At 45.5% G+C, this 14,899-nt stretch overlaps 1 protein-coding gene across 5 annotated transcripts in view; it reads left to right on the top strand.

Annotated features, from left to right (window-relative positions):
- The window catches only part of FNIP2 (folliculin interacting protein 2), a 125,417-nt gene that overhangs the window by 64,599 nt on the left and 45,919 nt on the right, over positions 1-14,899 (top strand). For 3 of the 5 annotated variants that reach the window (XR_001919404.1, XM_018061487.1, XM_013970544.2), the window contains exons 4-8: positions 1,619-1,719; positions 2,665-2,736; positions 5,210-5,310; positions 5,472-5,561; positions 7,409-7,480. Coding sequence is in view for 4 of the 5 variants with exons in the window: in XM_018061487.1 (XP_017916976.1) it covers positions 1,619-1,719; positions 2,665-2,736; positions 5,210-5,310; positions 5,472-5,561; positions 7,409-7,480 (436 nt within the window). In the remaining variant the exon portion in view is untranslated. The remainder of the gene's footprint in view (positions 1-1,618; positions 1,720-2,664; positions 2,737-5,209; positions 5,311-5,471; positions 5,562-7,408; positions 7,481-14,899) is intronic. The other 2 variants (XM_018061489.1, XM_018061488.1) reach the window with 1 other exon arrangement.

Consider the following 14,899-nt stretch of genomic DNA (forward strand, 5'->3'; position numbering starts at 1 on the left):
TATGACTTGCAGAAGGGTACTACTTGTGGAGGATAGATAAGTTTTTATTTTTATCTTTTTAGCCATGTGAGTTTTTCTACCATGTTGCTAGAACAGCAAACCCAGGGAAGGTAGCAGCAACCACAGACATATAGAACGTTGTTCTCTTCATGGCCAGGATGGTTGCGCACATCCACCCATATTCGACAGAATCCAAGGTCTCAGAGCAGTGTGGTTACAACAGTGCAGAGTGAATTAGCAGTGAGTTGAGAATCACAACTCGCACATGGACCTTGAGCTTCAAGAGAAAGCAGATTAAGAAATGGAGATGGTAGGTCGAAGTTATTAATGAAGAACGTGAAAGCCTGTCAGTTCTGTCTGCATGTAGTGAGAAGGGATTGGTAGGAGCCTATTAAATTAGATTGATTTCTGTTTCTTTTTCCTTCTCTGCAAATATGTGTAAGTAGGTGTATGTGTGTGCCCTTCTGTGTGTAAATATATATGTGTATGTGTGTGGATTTTGAGTTAAAAGAAGGGAGCGTTAAGGATGATGCCACGTTTTTGCTTGAGTAGAAAGCAAAGCAGCCAAGAACCTGGCTGGTGGCCCAAGTTACGGGAGGTCGTGGTTTGGTTTTGGTCAGGCCATGTGGGTGCTCCTGGTTTGGTTGACACTCATCCTTATCGTGTGTCACCAGCATTTACAGTAGGCGCTGAGCATCCTCTCTTCACACTCATCCACTCACATACCATCATATTTCACAACATACAGATTTTGTGCCATGTGAGTGAAGGCATTTGGCTGCTGGCTTCCAGAGCCCCAGGCAAGTCAGGGTCCAGAGATGAAGGTGTGGGGGTTCCCACATGTTGGGAAGAACCAGAATCACAGCAGTGGGTGTGGACATGGGCAGTGATAGGAGGGCCCTCGAAGGAACAGTTCTGTCCAGGGGATGAGTCGGGAAAGCAGAGATATTTAAGAAAGAGAGCAGTTAGCACATCAGATATTGTGAGACATTTAATAAAACAAACTGGGAAGTCGCCACTGGATTTCACAGAAGGCGAGGCCATCACTAGAGCGCTGTGAATAGTTGTGGGGGGAGGCAGCCCTCTGTGCTGGCAAAAGGGATGTGAAAGACTGGTCAGAGGTAAGGGTTTAGATATTTAAAAAATATTTTTGTAAAACTTTAGGGAGATCAGACTGTCATCTCTTGGACCTCACCTGCCGCAAGGGGCGTTTTGTTCAGCAGTGTTAATTTTGGTTGGATAATCCTGGACTGTTTCTTCCCAGGATGTGTTCTTAGTACCAAGAGAGTAGTCACCCTGTCTCTTCCATCACCTAATCTTTCTACTTAGCCTTTGTAAATCGAGATGAGGAAAACCTTTGTTTCTCATAAAAAAAGATTAAAAATGAGCTTCAGTAAAATGCTTGGGTCCTGTGTGAGGATATCATGTGTAAAGAAGAAATCATGAGCATTCGTGATTATTTGGGGGGAAAAAGTGGGCAGTCGCCATTTTTACAGTCACTAAGGTTGTAAAGCTATCAGATGCTGCTTTGAGAAGCAGATCTAATTACCAACAGGCTGAGCGTTGTTCTCTCTCGCACTGTGCATGGCGCTGTGGTGGTTCCTTTCACGTCCAATAGTACACGCGGCCCGCCTCTGACGTCAGCATGCTCGGGGAGATGATGTTCGGCTCGGTGGCCATGAGCTACCAAGGCTCCACCCTGAAGATTCACTACATACGGTGAGTGAAACACAGCATGGGGATGTTGACTCCTAATTCACACATGCCTAAAAAACTTACACAGTTAAATAATAGACTGTCATCTGATGTTGTTAGCACTTGATATTTTTCATGCATCTTTAACAGTTAAAATAGACTCTTCCTACATAACTCTGACCTTGAATCAGTTTAGCAGAACAAAATCCTAAGCTTTAACTAAGTACTGTAAGTGAAAAATGCATACCAAAGTCTTCTGACTATCTGCCAGGTTAGTAGTAGCGACACTTTCTATCAGAATTATTCAAATATTTTAAGTTTTTCAAAATCTCATAAATTTTCCATATTCAGATTAAAATTTTAGTCATGGCTCTTTCCTTTTACTGAGGTACATATTTTTTTCTTATTTTTTTTTTTTAAAAATCATTGAATGAATGCCACGTTTATTTCTGTTTCCAGGGAATGGTGTCTAGAATAAAAACTGCTGCAAAAAAGAAAATGCGATTCCATTAAAGAATATGTCCGTTGTCTGCATGTCAGAACAGAATTTAGCTTGCTTGAGGCACAAGCTATATGATTTATGAAAGAAAGCCTTTCCCCGTCCTCCATGTCTCCTGTCTGTTCATTCTGTGCCATGTGGCAGATGAAAAAGTAACCTGAGAGAAAACAAACTTCTACTTTGAAAGATTCCTGCTAAGCGAAGTTTGTTCGTCTGAAATACTTGCTCCCAAGGAAAATGGCCCCCAGAAATGTCTCCGTGTCTCTCTTCTAGGGTTTTAACATCCTTGGGATTTTAAAATGATAAAATTAGAAAAGAGAAATCTAGGCACCCCACTGATACAATGATTTGAAAAATACATGTCTCATTCTTTGTCAAATAAAATATAAAAGCTTCAGAAAAAGTAGAAATAAAAGCAAGCAAATGAAAAAGCATCTCTCCCTGCTCTGTTCTTTTGTCTTTTCCCCCAGTTCTCCTCCGCAGCTGATGGTTAGTAAAGTCTTCTCCGCCAGGATGGGCAGTTTCTGTGGGAGTACAAACAAGTAAGTGTGGGGTGTCCCCCACCCCACTGTTCCAAGTGGCTGTTTCTGGGGTGTCCCCCTCCACCCCCCACAGTTCGTGGCTGTTTCTGGGGTGTGCCCCCACCCCTGCTGTTGCAAGTCGCTGTTTCTGGGGTGTGCCCCCACCCCTCATTGTTTCAAGTGGATGTCTCTGGGGTGTCCCCCCTCCACCCCGCATTGTTCCAAGTAGCTGTTTCTGGATGGGGTCACTCTTTGTGACTCTTTTTGAGATGAGAAGCAGGACGAGTCCACATTAACACAGGGTTTTCAAGGTGGCCGTTGTCTGGTACCCAGTGAGTGTAAAAAGGCCCTGGACCTTAACAGTTGGCCTTGAAGACAGATCTGTCTATACATATGTTTGGGGTCTCTACCTGTTACTCTCTGTTCCTATTGAAAGACACCAAGTTTTCATTTCCTGCAAAATGAAATGTGAAGGGTAAAAAAGGAGGGGCTACAGTAATGAGTGGCCAATATTATTTTTCCCCAATATTATTTTATCTTAAAGTCTTATCAGAACTTTTCCCTGGTGGTCCAATAGTTAAGATTTTGCCTTCCAATGCAGGGCATACAGGTTCAATCCCTGGTCAGGGAGCTGGGACCCTGCATGCCTCATAGCCAAAAAACCAAAAACATTGTACAAAAGCAGTGTTGTAACAAATTCAATAAAGACTTTTAAAATGGCCCACATTAAAAAAAAATCTTAAAGCCTTGTCTGTTAAAGGAATGAGGCACAGGGTGAGTTTGCCAGGCTGAGAGGCCCCTGAATGGCAGGAGAGGTTGTCTGTGCTCGCTGTCTGAGCCATCTGTGCCACCTCTGCAGTTGGTGGGGACTCGGGTCAGGCAGTGTTTTGATTTTTGCTCCTGAGTTCCTCCCCCAACTTTTAATTTTGGTCTTCTGTGTAGACTAAGAATATTTCAGTGTCTGACTTAACTCTTACCTTGGTACATTTGTTCATGTATTACGAATTTTCCAAGCAGAAATATTTTATATAGTTCTTTTTTTGAATGAAAAAACATTTGTTATACTTGGGTAAGTTTGAAAGAAATGTTTATTATAAATTAAAGGGGTATTCTTCGGGGTCAGATAAAGGCTGTATTTTTTTACAGTCTTTGGAAATTGAAAGTATGTTCCTCTGCAAATTTGGGTGCCTTTGAGTAAGTCTGCTTACTTTTCAGCCCGGTAAAGAATTTATATTTTTGAGCATTTTGAGACTGGATTGTCAGGACTTAAGCGTAGGAATCACAGAAGGCAGTGGCACCCCACTCCAGTACTTTTGCCTGGAAAATCCCATTGAGGGAGGAGCCTGGTAGGCTGCAGTCCATGGGGTCGCTAGGAGTCAGACGCGACTGAGCGACTTCATTTTCACTTTTCCCTTTCATGCATTGGAGAAGGAAATGGCAACCCACTCCAGTGTTCTTGCCTGGAGAATCCCAGGGATGGCGGAGCCTGGTGGGCTCCCGTCTATGAGGTCGCACAGAGTCGGACACGACTGAAGTGACTTAGCAGCAGCAGCAGCAAGCGTAGGAATTAATGTTTCTTTTTTTTTGGTGAGGTATTCTTTTTCAGATATTTGCTACTACCTGAGCATTTATTATACTAACTCCCGCTAATAAAATATTGAGTTCAGATTTAAATAAAAATGATTTTTGCCTCATTATGCTGTATTATCCTCAAAATCTTTATTTCACTTCTTAGTAAATACAATAAATTATTAAAATCTGCTTCTCTCACACGTATGTTGTTGTGTTAGTCACTCAGTCATGTCTGAGTCTTTGTGATCCCAAGGATTGTAGCCCATTAGGCTCATCTGTCCATAGAATTCTCCAGGCAGGAATACTAGAGTGGGTTGCCATTCCCTTCTGCAGGGTATCTTCCCAACCCAGGGATAGAACCTGGGTCTTCCTCATTGCAGACAGATTCTTTACCATCTGAGCCACCAGGGAAGCCCTCTCACATGTTTATTTATAAGTAATTCTAACTTTTTAGAAGTTGTAGAATCAGACTCCTATAAAAATCATAATTTCTGTTATATGATCTTCCTGAAAAAGGTTGCCAAATTTCTCCTGGATGTTAATTAAGAGTTAAAATGAATTTCATTTTGAAGGCTTATGTAAAATTACCCTTGAAATTAATAGCATTAGCCTTGGTCTTAGTCACCAAAACAAGATTTTAGAGTTTCTTATTCCCCCTTATATAATGTGAAATTGTATATTTGGATTGTAAATGTTTGGAATGTGTCATTTAGTTTTATAGGTTGAACTACCTCTCAGAACCTTTCTTGTCTTTTAACAAATTCCCCTGAAAATTAATTCCCTCCAGTAGATGTGAGACTTTATTAATTTATAAAGAAAAATCTGACCAACTGGTAGATTGTCTTATACCTGAGAGCCTGTTAACAAGCAGCTGTATTCATCTCTTGATGTTTCTCTCCCTTCCATCCCCTTCTGGACTTAGCTTGCAAGACAGCTTCGAATACATCAACCAAGATCCTAACCTGGGGAAACTGAACACAAATCAGAATAACCTGGGTCCATGTCGGACCGGAAGTAACCTAGGTAAACTCCGCCGCCTAGATGGGTCTTGCTTTCTGGACGCCCCCCCCGCGGGTGTGCGTTTTGCTTTCTTTGAGTTTGCGGTGTTGTTTTGTTCTGGCAGTATCTTTAATCTGTGTTTATTCTGTGTGTGCCTTGTCTGCCCCGTGTCGTCTCCGCCGCAGGTGCGCTGCAGGGATGCGGCGGCAAGCTGCCCCCAGGGGCGGCCGAGGGAGGACCTCTCCGGCTCAGCCGCAGCGCCTCTTTCTTTGCAGGTTTGTGTGGAATGCTGAGCACGGTGTGACCTGCACACGTTAATAAATCCTGGGCAGGTTCTTGGAAACAAATCCTGTTTGGCACCTCTCTAGAAATCCAAGGGGCTCTTGAGATAATTAGTTCCAAATGCTGCCAAGTTCCCCATGTTCTGAAACTTCCACCCGTGAACCCCTATTGTAAAAGTCTCCATTAATACCCCAGTGTAAGCTGATTTTGATCCAGAATGAGCCCTTTGTATTTCTAAGAAGATAATATCTTTGATCTTCCTCAGCCTCTTCTGCTGTGAACTGTCTCTTTACCATGGCATCTTTAGTCCATTTTTCACCTGCATCCTTAGCTGCACAGTCTCTTCCAAAGTCACTCTAACAACAGCATGGAAGACCAACCTCACTCACATTCTCTCTCTGTGGCACTTAAGTAGCTCAGATGCATTTTCCAGCTTCTTTACAGGTGTAATTGTCTGCGTCTGTCTGGGTAGGTACACTCTGAGCAGAGCCTGGTCTAGCTGAGGCTGTCTGCTATCTGCTGTAGGTTGGCATGATTAACAAGTGTGGAAGGCTTCACTGCTAACTTTAAAGGTTGTGTTTATGGCAAATGGTATGCTTCATTCCGTTTTTCTTTGTAGCCTAAAATATGCTAGACACTCTAGTTAACTGACAGACACTCTCCTACCTATCTCAAAGTGAGGATAACATGTTTGTTTATACACTCTCCTGAAAATTGCAAAAACAAACATGCTTCACAAAATAGCTGGCAAATATAACACTCAGGCAGGGCAACCTTGTGCACTATAAAGCTAACTGTAGCCACAGGTCAGCTGCCTTCTAGCTCAATAAGGAAATAGTTAAGACCGATCTGAAGCTTTCCTAGAAGTCTGTACTCCTTTAGAGTGTTTTCTTTTTTTGTTAGTTTTTTTTTGGAGTACTGTTGCTTTACAGTGTAGTGCGAGTTTCTACTGTACAGCACAGTGAAGCAGCTTTACGTATGCGTATATCATCTCTTTTCTGGGTTCCCTTCCCATTCAGATCACCACAGAGCACTGGGTAGAGTTCCTTGTGTATACAGTAGGTTCTCTTCAGTTATCTATTTCACTACTGATACTATGTATAAAATAGAGTGTTTTCTAAGCAAGTCTACAATAATTCTGAATCTAGGTATGTATGGAAAAGAGGTGGAGCAAAAAATCGTTGAAGATAAATACGTGTTTTCTATCTACCAAGAGAATGGGTTATAAAACAGAGACACATTTTTCAAATTTATGAAATGGTTTTCACGTAGTTCTCTAGGTTGCCTGTAGTTGTTACTAAAACTGATTATAAAGCATTTTGAAATTTCTTAATATTTTGAAATACATTCTAATATATTGAAAATACTTAAATATTATGTAAAATCTACTAATGAGGAAAATGGCCTCAAAGTATCCACTGCAGGATGCAGTTCATTGATCAAGTGCCCACATAGTTTATGATTCAGTTAGAGGTGAGTATGGGAAAAGTCTGTTGCAATAGGACAGGCACCTGATCCTGCCTCCTCCTCCCCCGCCCCACCCCGCCCTGCTGCTCTCCCCCCGCCCCTCCTTTCCTCCTCCCCTCTCTTTTCTGCCCCCTCTCTTTCCCTCCTCCTCCCCCTCTTTTCTCCTGCTCCCCCCACCCCGCCGCCTCCTCTCGGGTCTTTCCTGCTCTTCCTCACCCCTCTCCTCTTCCTCCCCGATCTCTGTCTTTGCTGCACTGAATTCTACTTTCTCGTTCCTCTCTATGTACACTCAAGCCGGTCCTCACTAGCCATCATAAAAACGAGCGCAATTGATTTGAACAGTCCGCTGACCAGGTTTCCTTGCCTCCCACAGCACACAGCACCCCGGTTGACATGCCGAGCAGAGGACAGAATGAAGACAGGGACAGCGGCATCGCCCGGTCAGGTACGTGCGAGTCTCCTCTTGTTTGGCATTACCTGTGGGGTGAGCACTCTGAGCTCTGGGCCCTTGGGGGCAGTGTCCAGGCATGATGTGCACCAGGATGAGCCCTGGCGGTGAAAGCGCACCGAGAAGTGTCCTTCTAAAAAGAGAGACGCCTCCTTGAGCCAGTGGTCCTCGCGTGCTGAGTGCTGAGGATCAGATCAGGGGAGGGACAGTGTCCGGGGGTGTCACTCTGACCATGACCATGGCAGGGCTGCCTGCTGACCCGTGCAGTCCTTCTGTCCTGGAGACATAGTGCTCTAGATTTTATCTCCTGTGCCTTTTCTTCTTATGTCAGGCTGTTACTGACCAGGGTGTTTGGCCTCCTTAATCAGTAGAAATTGACAAGAGACCAGACACAAAATTCAGACGAGGCTTTATTGGGCCCCTGCTGCAGCAGAGGGTAAGAGAACAAGTAACAGGTGCCCTAGGTGCCCTGGCTTGCTCCCGGAGAAGAGAGGGGAGTGAGCTGAGCTGGTTCCTCATGTGGGGTGAGCGTAGGAGTGCGTCCAGGGATCAGGCTGGAGGGTGGCATCGGTGGTGGGCCCACCCCTGGGTGGTGGTGTGTGCAGAGGGCATGCACAGTACCCTGCCTTTACTCCCAACACTCTGCTTTTGTTCCTGGATCTTCAGAATTTGCAGTTAGATTTTTTGGTCTTCTTGTGTCTTTTGTTCATAACTTGCCCCAACTGTACATGCATGCAATTATTTTTAGCCCCTTCTAGTTTCTTGAGACATTTGTCATCTGTTGAGACATTTGTCCAGGCCCACGCACTACAGCAAAGGGTCCCGGGTCACAGCTTGTCTCAAAGCCTTAAACTTTCTCAAGACTGCTTTTAAGATCTCTTGGTTTCTGCTCTTATACCTGATTCTGCTGTTGATTTTGATTTGTGGTTCAGATCAGAGAGAGATTCCTTGCCGTGAAAGAAGGGTGGTGAGTGAATGATGTGGAATTGGAGGGTTCGGGGGTGTGTGGGCTGTGCCTGCTGCAGACTCGGGGCACCTACTGCAGCCAGTTGGTGCTCCTTGTGCTGAGCCTCGGCTCGGCTTGCTGCCTTAAGTCATTTCTGTTTCCCTCTGGTCCCTTCCATGTGGTACCGAGCCCTTCACCCTGCTTGGCATAGCTCTGCTCCCAAGTTGTTAAGTGAAATGGAATTTGTGACAGAGTCCACCTGTTTGGTTAATATATGTTTATAATGAAAAGTACACAATATTCTGTGTATGATTGGTTTCAGTGAGTTGATTCACTTTGGGTTTCCTGATCCCGTCTTAGGGAACCTTGGTCAGAGATATAACTGCCATTAGTTAGACCTGTGTTGTTTTCATTTGTAGCAGTTTTTACACAAACGTAAAACCTGGGATACGCCGCTTATGGAGTGGTAAGAGGATCATCTGACTTTGTGTTCCACGATGCTCGCTGCTCGGGGATGATCTCCATCCATACGGGGTGTGGTCAGCATCCACTCTGCAGGAGGGCCTTTGAGTCACACCCATCCATCAGCCACCGGAGGCTGAGAGTGTGCAGAGTGATGGCCTTAGTGTCCCAGAGCCCAGCCCCTGGAGCCTCTCCAGTCAGGCTTGGCCGGGGCTGGCTCTGTCTTGGTCGAGTCTCCAGGCAAAAAGAAGCAGGAACCACGGTAGAAGTAAGGCCATGCTCCATCCCAGGTGCTGCCTTAGCAGCTCATAGAATTTGGTGTGTTTGTCTCTATGTGGTGAACACCCAGGTGGCACTAGTGGTTAAGAACCCACCTGCCAGTGCAGGAGATGTCGACATGGGTTCGATCCCTGGGTCAGGAAGATTGCCTGGAGGAGGGCATGGCAACTCGCTCTAGTATTCTTGCCTGGAGAACCCCATGGACAGAGAAGCTTGGACAGTCCAAAGGGTCACAAAGAATTGGACACAACTGAAGCGACTTAGCACGTTTGCGTGCACACCTTTGTGTAGTGAACACTTTTTGCCCAAAGATGACTAGTATTTGACCAAGTCCCTCTCTGAGCCCCAAGGTCACAGGGCTCCCACTGTAACTTTCCCTTATGTGTCTGTTTCTGCTCCTTCTTGTTCCAGAAAGGACTAGAGAGACTGGGGAGAGCAGGGGTTCCTGGGTAGCTCGTTGGTTTACCGTGTGTTTGGTGTGAAGGTTCACGTTGCACACATCAGAATCCCCATAGGTTTGGTAGTTCTCTGATTCTAAATCACTCTTTAGATGAGTCTTATTTGGCCTCAGAGAAGCAGGAATGTTGAGGGGCTGAGTGTGCATTGAAGTGAAAGGTCCATAGCAGCCGCATCTAGGTGTTCTCTTGGGAGGAGAAGGCAGATGTGAATCTGGTGCAAATGTGAGCTCTGACTTCCCTGGTGGCTCAGCTTGTGAACCAGGCACCTCTCCTTTGAGGCTCCCAGCCCCCTGTTGCGGGGATGGCAGACGTGGGGCTGCACGGGGCCCCGATGGGCCTTCCGCTTCCCCTCCTCCTGGGAGCCGCTTTGAAGTCATTGGGTGCTCCCGGGGTGGGTCTCCCTCCACTGAGGCCTCTTGAGCTCCCTAGGCCTCTGCTCCTCACCACTCATGCCGTGTGGGACCAAGTGCTCATCCTGAAGCAGAGCAGGGACTCCCACAGTTTGACCTGAATCAGCAGGAGAAGACGTAGAAAATTAATGACATTGTTTATTCTCTTTTTCCTATAATTTGTAACTTCCTGTCTTACTGGTTGAGAGATGGGGAAAATATTTTAAACTAGATTTTATTTTTTAGAACAGTTGTAGATTTGCAGAGCAGTTGAGATGATAGTAGGGAGCGTCTGTGTACCTTGCACAAGCCTCCCTATTAGTAACATCTTGGTTAATAAGATGGCGCATTTATTAATAGTTGTCGTGTCTACTTGGCTCCACTCAGCTCTGGCAGTTTCTCAGACTTTGTTTTGGTGACTTTGATGGTTTCAAGAACTAGGAGTCACGTATTGCATAGGATACCAATTGTTAGAATTTGTTTGATGTTTCTCACGTGACTAGACTGGGGTTCTGGGTTTTAGGAAGAAAGAAAACAGAGGTAAAATGTTACTTTTAAAAAATATTTTTTTGGCTGTGCCGGCAGTTAGTTACAGCACTCAGGATCTTTGCTCTTTGTTGCTTTGTGTTCCGTGTGTATCCGTGGCTCTGTACATACTGCTGTCTGTGGTGCCTGCGCCTGTGTTCAGTTAAACGTGAGTTGGTGCTGGCTTCTCTGTTGCCCGTTATCCATGGGCATGGGGACCATCCCACCCTCCCCACCTGGCTTATCTGCAGACCACCCTCTGACAGTGAGACACCCAGCTCTCCTGCCTGCCCTGCATTTAGGTGATGGATTCATTGCAGTCCACACACACCAGCATCTGATAGCTTAACCTGCCCTCCTTGGGAAATGCCTTTTTGCACTAGAGTGCAGTGCTTGTGTGCAGCTTCTCTGACCTTCTCTGACCTTCTCGTGTCTGAGGTTCCCAAAGCCGACACCTTGGGAACGTGGGGAATATCTGCAGCTGCATACGCCAGGCAGCAGGAGCTCCGAGATCACAGCCGACACTGGCTCATCCTCAGGATGAACTGGCTTTCTGACGGCTGCCCCAAACTCAGAACATCACAAGTCACACCTGAAGAAAAAAGGTCTCTTTTTTTTTTTTTTCTTTTTAAATCATCCTCTATAGAGAGGAACCTGAACTGGGATGAGGAGTCTGAGAGGACTAGGTACAGTTCCCCGGCGGAAAGTCACCAGGAGCCTGTGCACCCCAGCAGGCCGATGTCACAGGAGGAGCGGGGCTGGACACTGACCACACGCTCGTGCAGTGTGCCCTGGGAGCGCAAAGCGCCGTCTGGGTTTCAACTCTGGGAGGGCCGTCTGTTGTTAGAGAACTCGCTCATTTTGCTGGTTTCCACAGTCGGGCCAGCTTGGCACAGGTGAGTTTAAGAGGATGGCTTGGAAGGATAGTGCTGATTCAGGCTTGACCATCTATTCTGCGGCTTGGGCGGAGCTCAGGTTCCTCAGTTCTTGGTGCTTCTCATAGTTCAGGCCAGACCCTTGGTGTGCTCCAAGAATAGGTGTTTCTCTTCACAAATCTGTCAGTTCTTTCACATTAGCGCTTTCCTTTCTAGACTTGTATTCATCTATACCTGTTTAAGAAAAATTAGAATCAACAAGTAATGCACACCGCAGCCAAAACTACAAGAGATCTAAGGATATTTCTGAGAAAAGATACGTGATACTGCCAGGGAGAAATTTTTAAAATCGTTAGAGGAATGCATGTATATTATCTGAAGAGAGAGAGATCCAGTTCCACAAATAAATGTGTAAAGTCAGTGTAGTTTCAATTAAAACCCCTTGTGAAGTTGGGCAAAGTCACTTTTATTTGTGTGGAAGAGCAAAGGACCAACCTTTACAAATCCTTTGTAGATTTTGTTCTTAGAATTCAGACTATGGCTAAAAAGACATGGGAAAGTTAAATAACTTGGCATATAAATGTAGAGAGTGAGTAGGTCACCTGGGCTAGGCTAGATTATATCCTAGATGAGGGATTAAAATGTAAGGTATTTTTGGTCGAATATTTTTCATGCTAAAGAGAAATGAGCTATAGCCAAGAAAGGACAGCGGCAAACTTAAAAGCTCATGACAGTGAAAGAGGCAGTCAGGAGAGGCTGATGTGATGGTGTGCTGTTGTGAGAATCACCGTGTAACATCGTGGAAATGACAGAGCCGTGGAGACAGTAAAGAGACCGTGGTTGTCAGGGCTTGGGTGGTGGTGGGTGGGGGGAGGACAGTGAACCTTTGCTGCATGGTGCTGAGTGGTGGGTGCGTGTCATGATTTGTCCAGACAGCGTGGGATATGTACCCAGGAGTGAACCCCCGTGAAGCTCTGGACTCTGGGTGGTCAGTCATAGCAGACATGCCCTCTGGTGGGGATGCTGCTCTTGCGGAAGGCTGTGCATGTGAGGAGCAGCGGGTACGTGGGGAACCTCTGCACCTGCCACTCCCGTTTTGTGGTGAACCTGATACTGCTCTAAAAATGGAAGTCTGTTTTTCTTTTCTTTTTCTTTCTTTTTTCGGCCACACTGTATGGCATGTGGGAATTTAGATCCCTGACCAGGGATGGTATCCATGTTCCCTGCAGTGGGAGCATGGGGACTTAACCTCTGGACCACTAGGGAAGTCCCCTGAAGTCTATTTTTTAAAATTGGTATGTTTTGAAATCTTGATGGGAAGAACATTGTCTTTTCATTCAGGGGGTTTTAAAGAAATTTTGTTAAAACTGAAAAGTTACCTGTGGTGCTCTTGAGGACTGTATGTAGTCTTAAAGTAATTCTATGGTTTGGGAGCTAAAATGTGTTTTAATCAGAATTTGATTTGCCAATTAACTTGTTTGGTTTATTAAAAAAGATGTCTTCCTATCAGACAATAATTGACCTTTTAAGTACTTCAACTCTTCTGTGATTAGAAACACAACTGCTGAACTTTAAATAACTTTATATTTTTCAAGTGTTTAATAAGCAGAAACTGTTAAGAGAAGTACTGTTAGTGTTACAGTCAACAAAAGCTGTTGTCGTGTACTATTTTAGTTGCACTACCCTCTGTATCAAACTGGGAGAAAGGGTTCAGGCCCAGATCCACACTTCTACCATCACCATCACCATCACCACCACCACCACTGCCATAATCACCACCATCACCACCACCACTGCCATCACCACCATCACCACCATCATCACCACCATCACCGCCATCATCACCACCACCACTGCCATCACCACCACCATCACCGCCATCATCACCACCATCACCACCATCATCACCACCACCACTGCCATCACCACCATCATCACCATCACCGCCGCCATCATCATCACCACCATCACCACCATCATCACCACTGCCATCATCACCACCACCATCACCATCACCACCATCATCACCACCGCCGCCATCATCATCACCACCATCACCACCATCATCACCACTGCCATCATCACCACCACCATCACCATCACCACCATCATCACCACCGCCGCCATCATCATCACCACCATCACCACCGCCACCACTACCACTGCCATCATCACCACCACCGCCATCGCCACCTCCACCACCGTCACCATTACCACCACTATCATCATCACTTCCACCATCAAAAGAAAAGTGTGAAAGTGTTAGTCACCAAGTCGTGTCTGACTCTTCCTGACCCCATGGACTATAGCCTGCCAGGCGCCTCTGTCCATGGGTTTCTCCAGACAAGAATACTGGAGTGGGTTGCCATTCCTTTCTCCAGGGGATCTGCCTGACCCAGGAATCAAACCTGCATCTCCTACACTGCAGGCAGATTCTTTACCATCTGACCCACTAGGCCTCCCTATCAAACATAAAAAAGACTTAAGATGAAGAGGTGGAGAAAAAATCCTTATGCTCTCTATACAGTTTTGACCATAGGAAGCTTTTTAACAAATTCAGGTTTTGAACTCTCTAGAAATTTTTTTCTAATGTTTTGGGTCTGCTGTGCTTGTTGATCGAGACAGACATCATGAAGGAACTTTTCTTGAGAATCTTATGCACCAGGCATTTTTGTTGGATGTGAGGAGAGATCAGTAATCAAGTAGACATGCCGTTTATATTCAATAGAGAAGAGACAGAGAAAGACAAAATGTAGGCAGGCTTCCGTCACCACCAGAGTGCTCACTCAAGGAATGCCTCTCCTGGAAGCTGAAGTCTCAGTTGACTCAAGTGCCTTGCTAACTTGCTTGGTGAAGACCAGAGCAGAGAGCATGTTAGACTTTGGGGGTTGCTGGGGCAGAGCCCTGGGGTGGGAACAGGCTTTGCAAGTTTATGTGTGGGCAGCAGAAAGACCGCTATGTACTGGGAACAGAGGGAGGCTGGATGCAGTGAGGGGAGAGTCTACAAGCTGAGCTCGGAGAGAAAATAGAGGTCTGGTCACATTAGACTGTTGTTGTAGGACTGGAAAAGGTCAGTTTTCATTCCGATCCCAAAGAAAGGCAATGCCAAAGAATGCTCAAACTACCGCACAATTGCACTCATCTCACACTCTAGTAAAGTAGTGCTCAAAATTCTCCAAGCCAGACTTCAGCAATACATGAACCGTGAACTCCCAGATGTTCAAGCTGGTTTTAGAAAAGGCAGAGGAAACAGAGATCAAATTGCCAACATCCGCTGGATCATTGAAAAAGCAAGAGAGTTCCAGAAAAACATCTATTTCTGCCTTATTGACTATGCCAAGACCTTTGACTGTGTGGATCACAATAAACTGTGGAAAATTCTGAAAGAGATGGGAATGCCAGACCACCTGACCTGTCTCTTAAGAAACCTATATGCAGGTCAGGAAGCAACAGTTAGAACTGGACATGGAACAACAGATTGG

Source organism: Capra hircus, chromosome 17 (genome assembly GCF_001704415.2).
Source record: "Capra hircus breed San Clemente chromosome 17, ASM170441v1, whole genome shotgun sequence".
NCBI lineage: Eukaryota > Metazoa > Chordata > Mammalia > Artiodactyla > Bovidae > Capra > Capra hircus.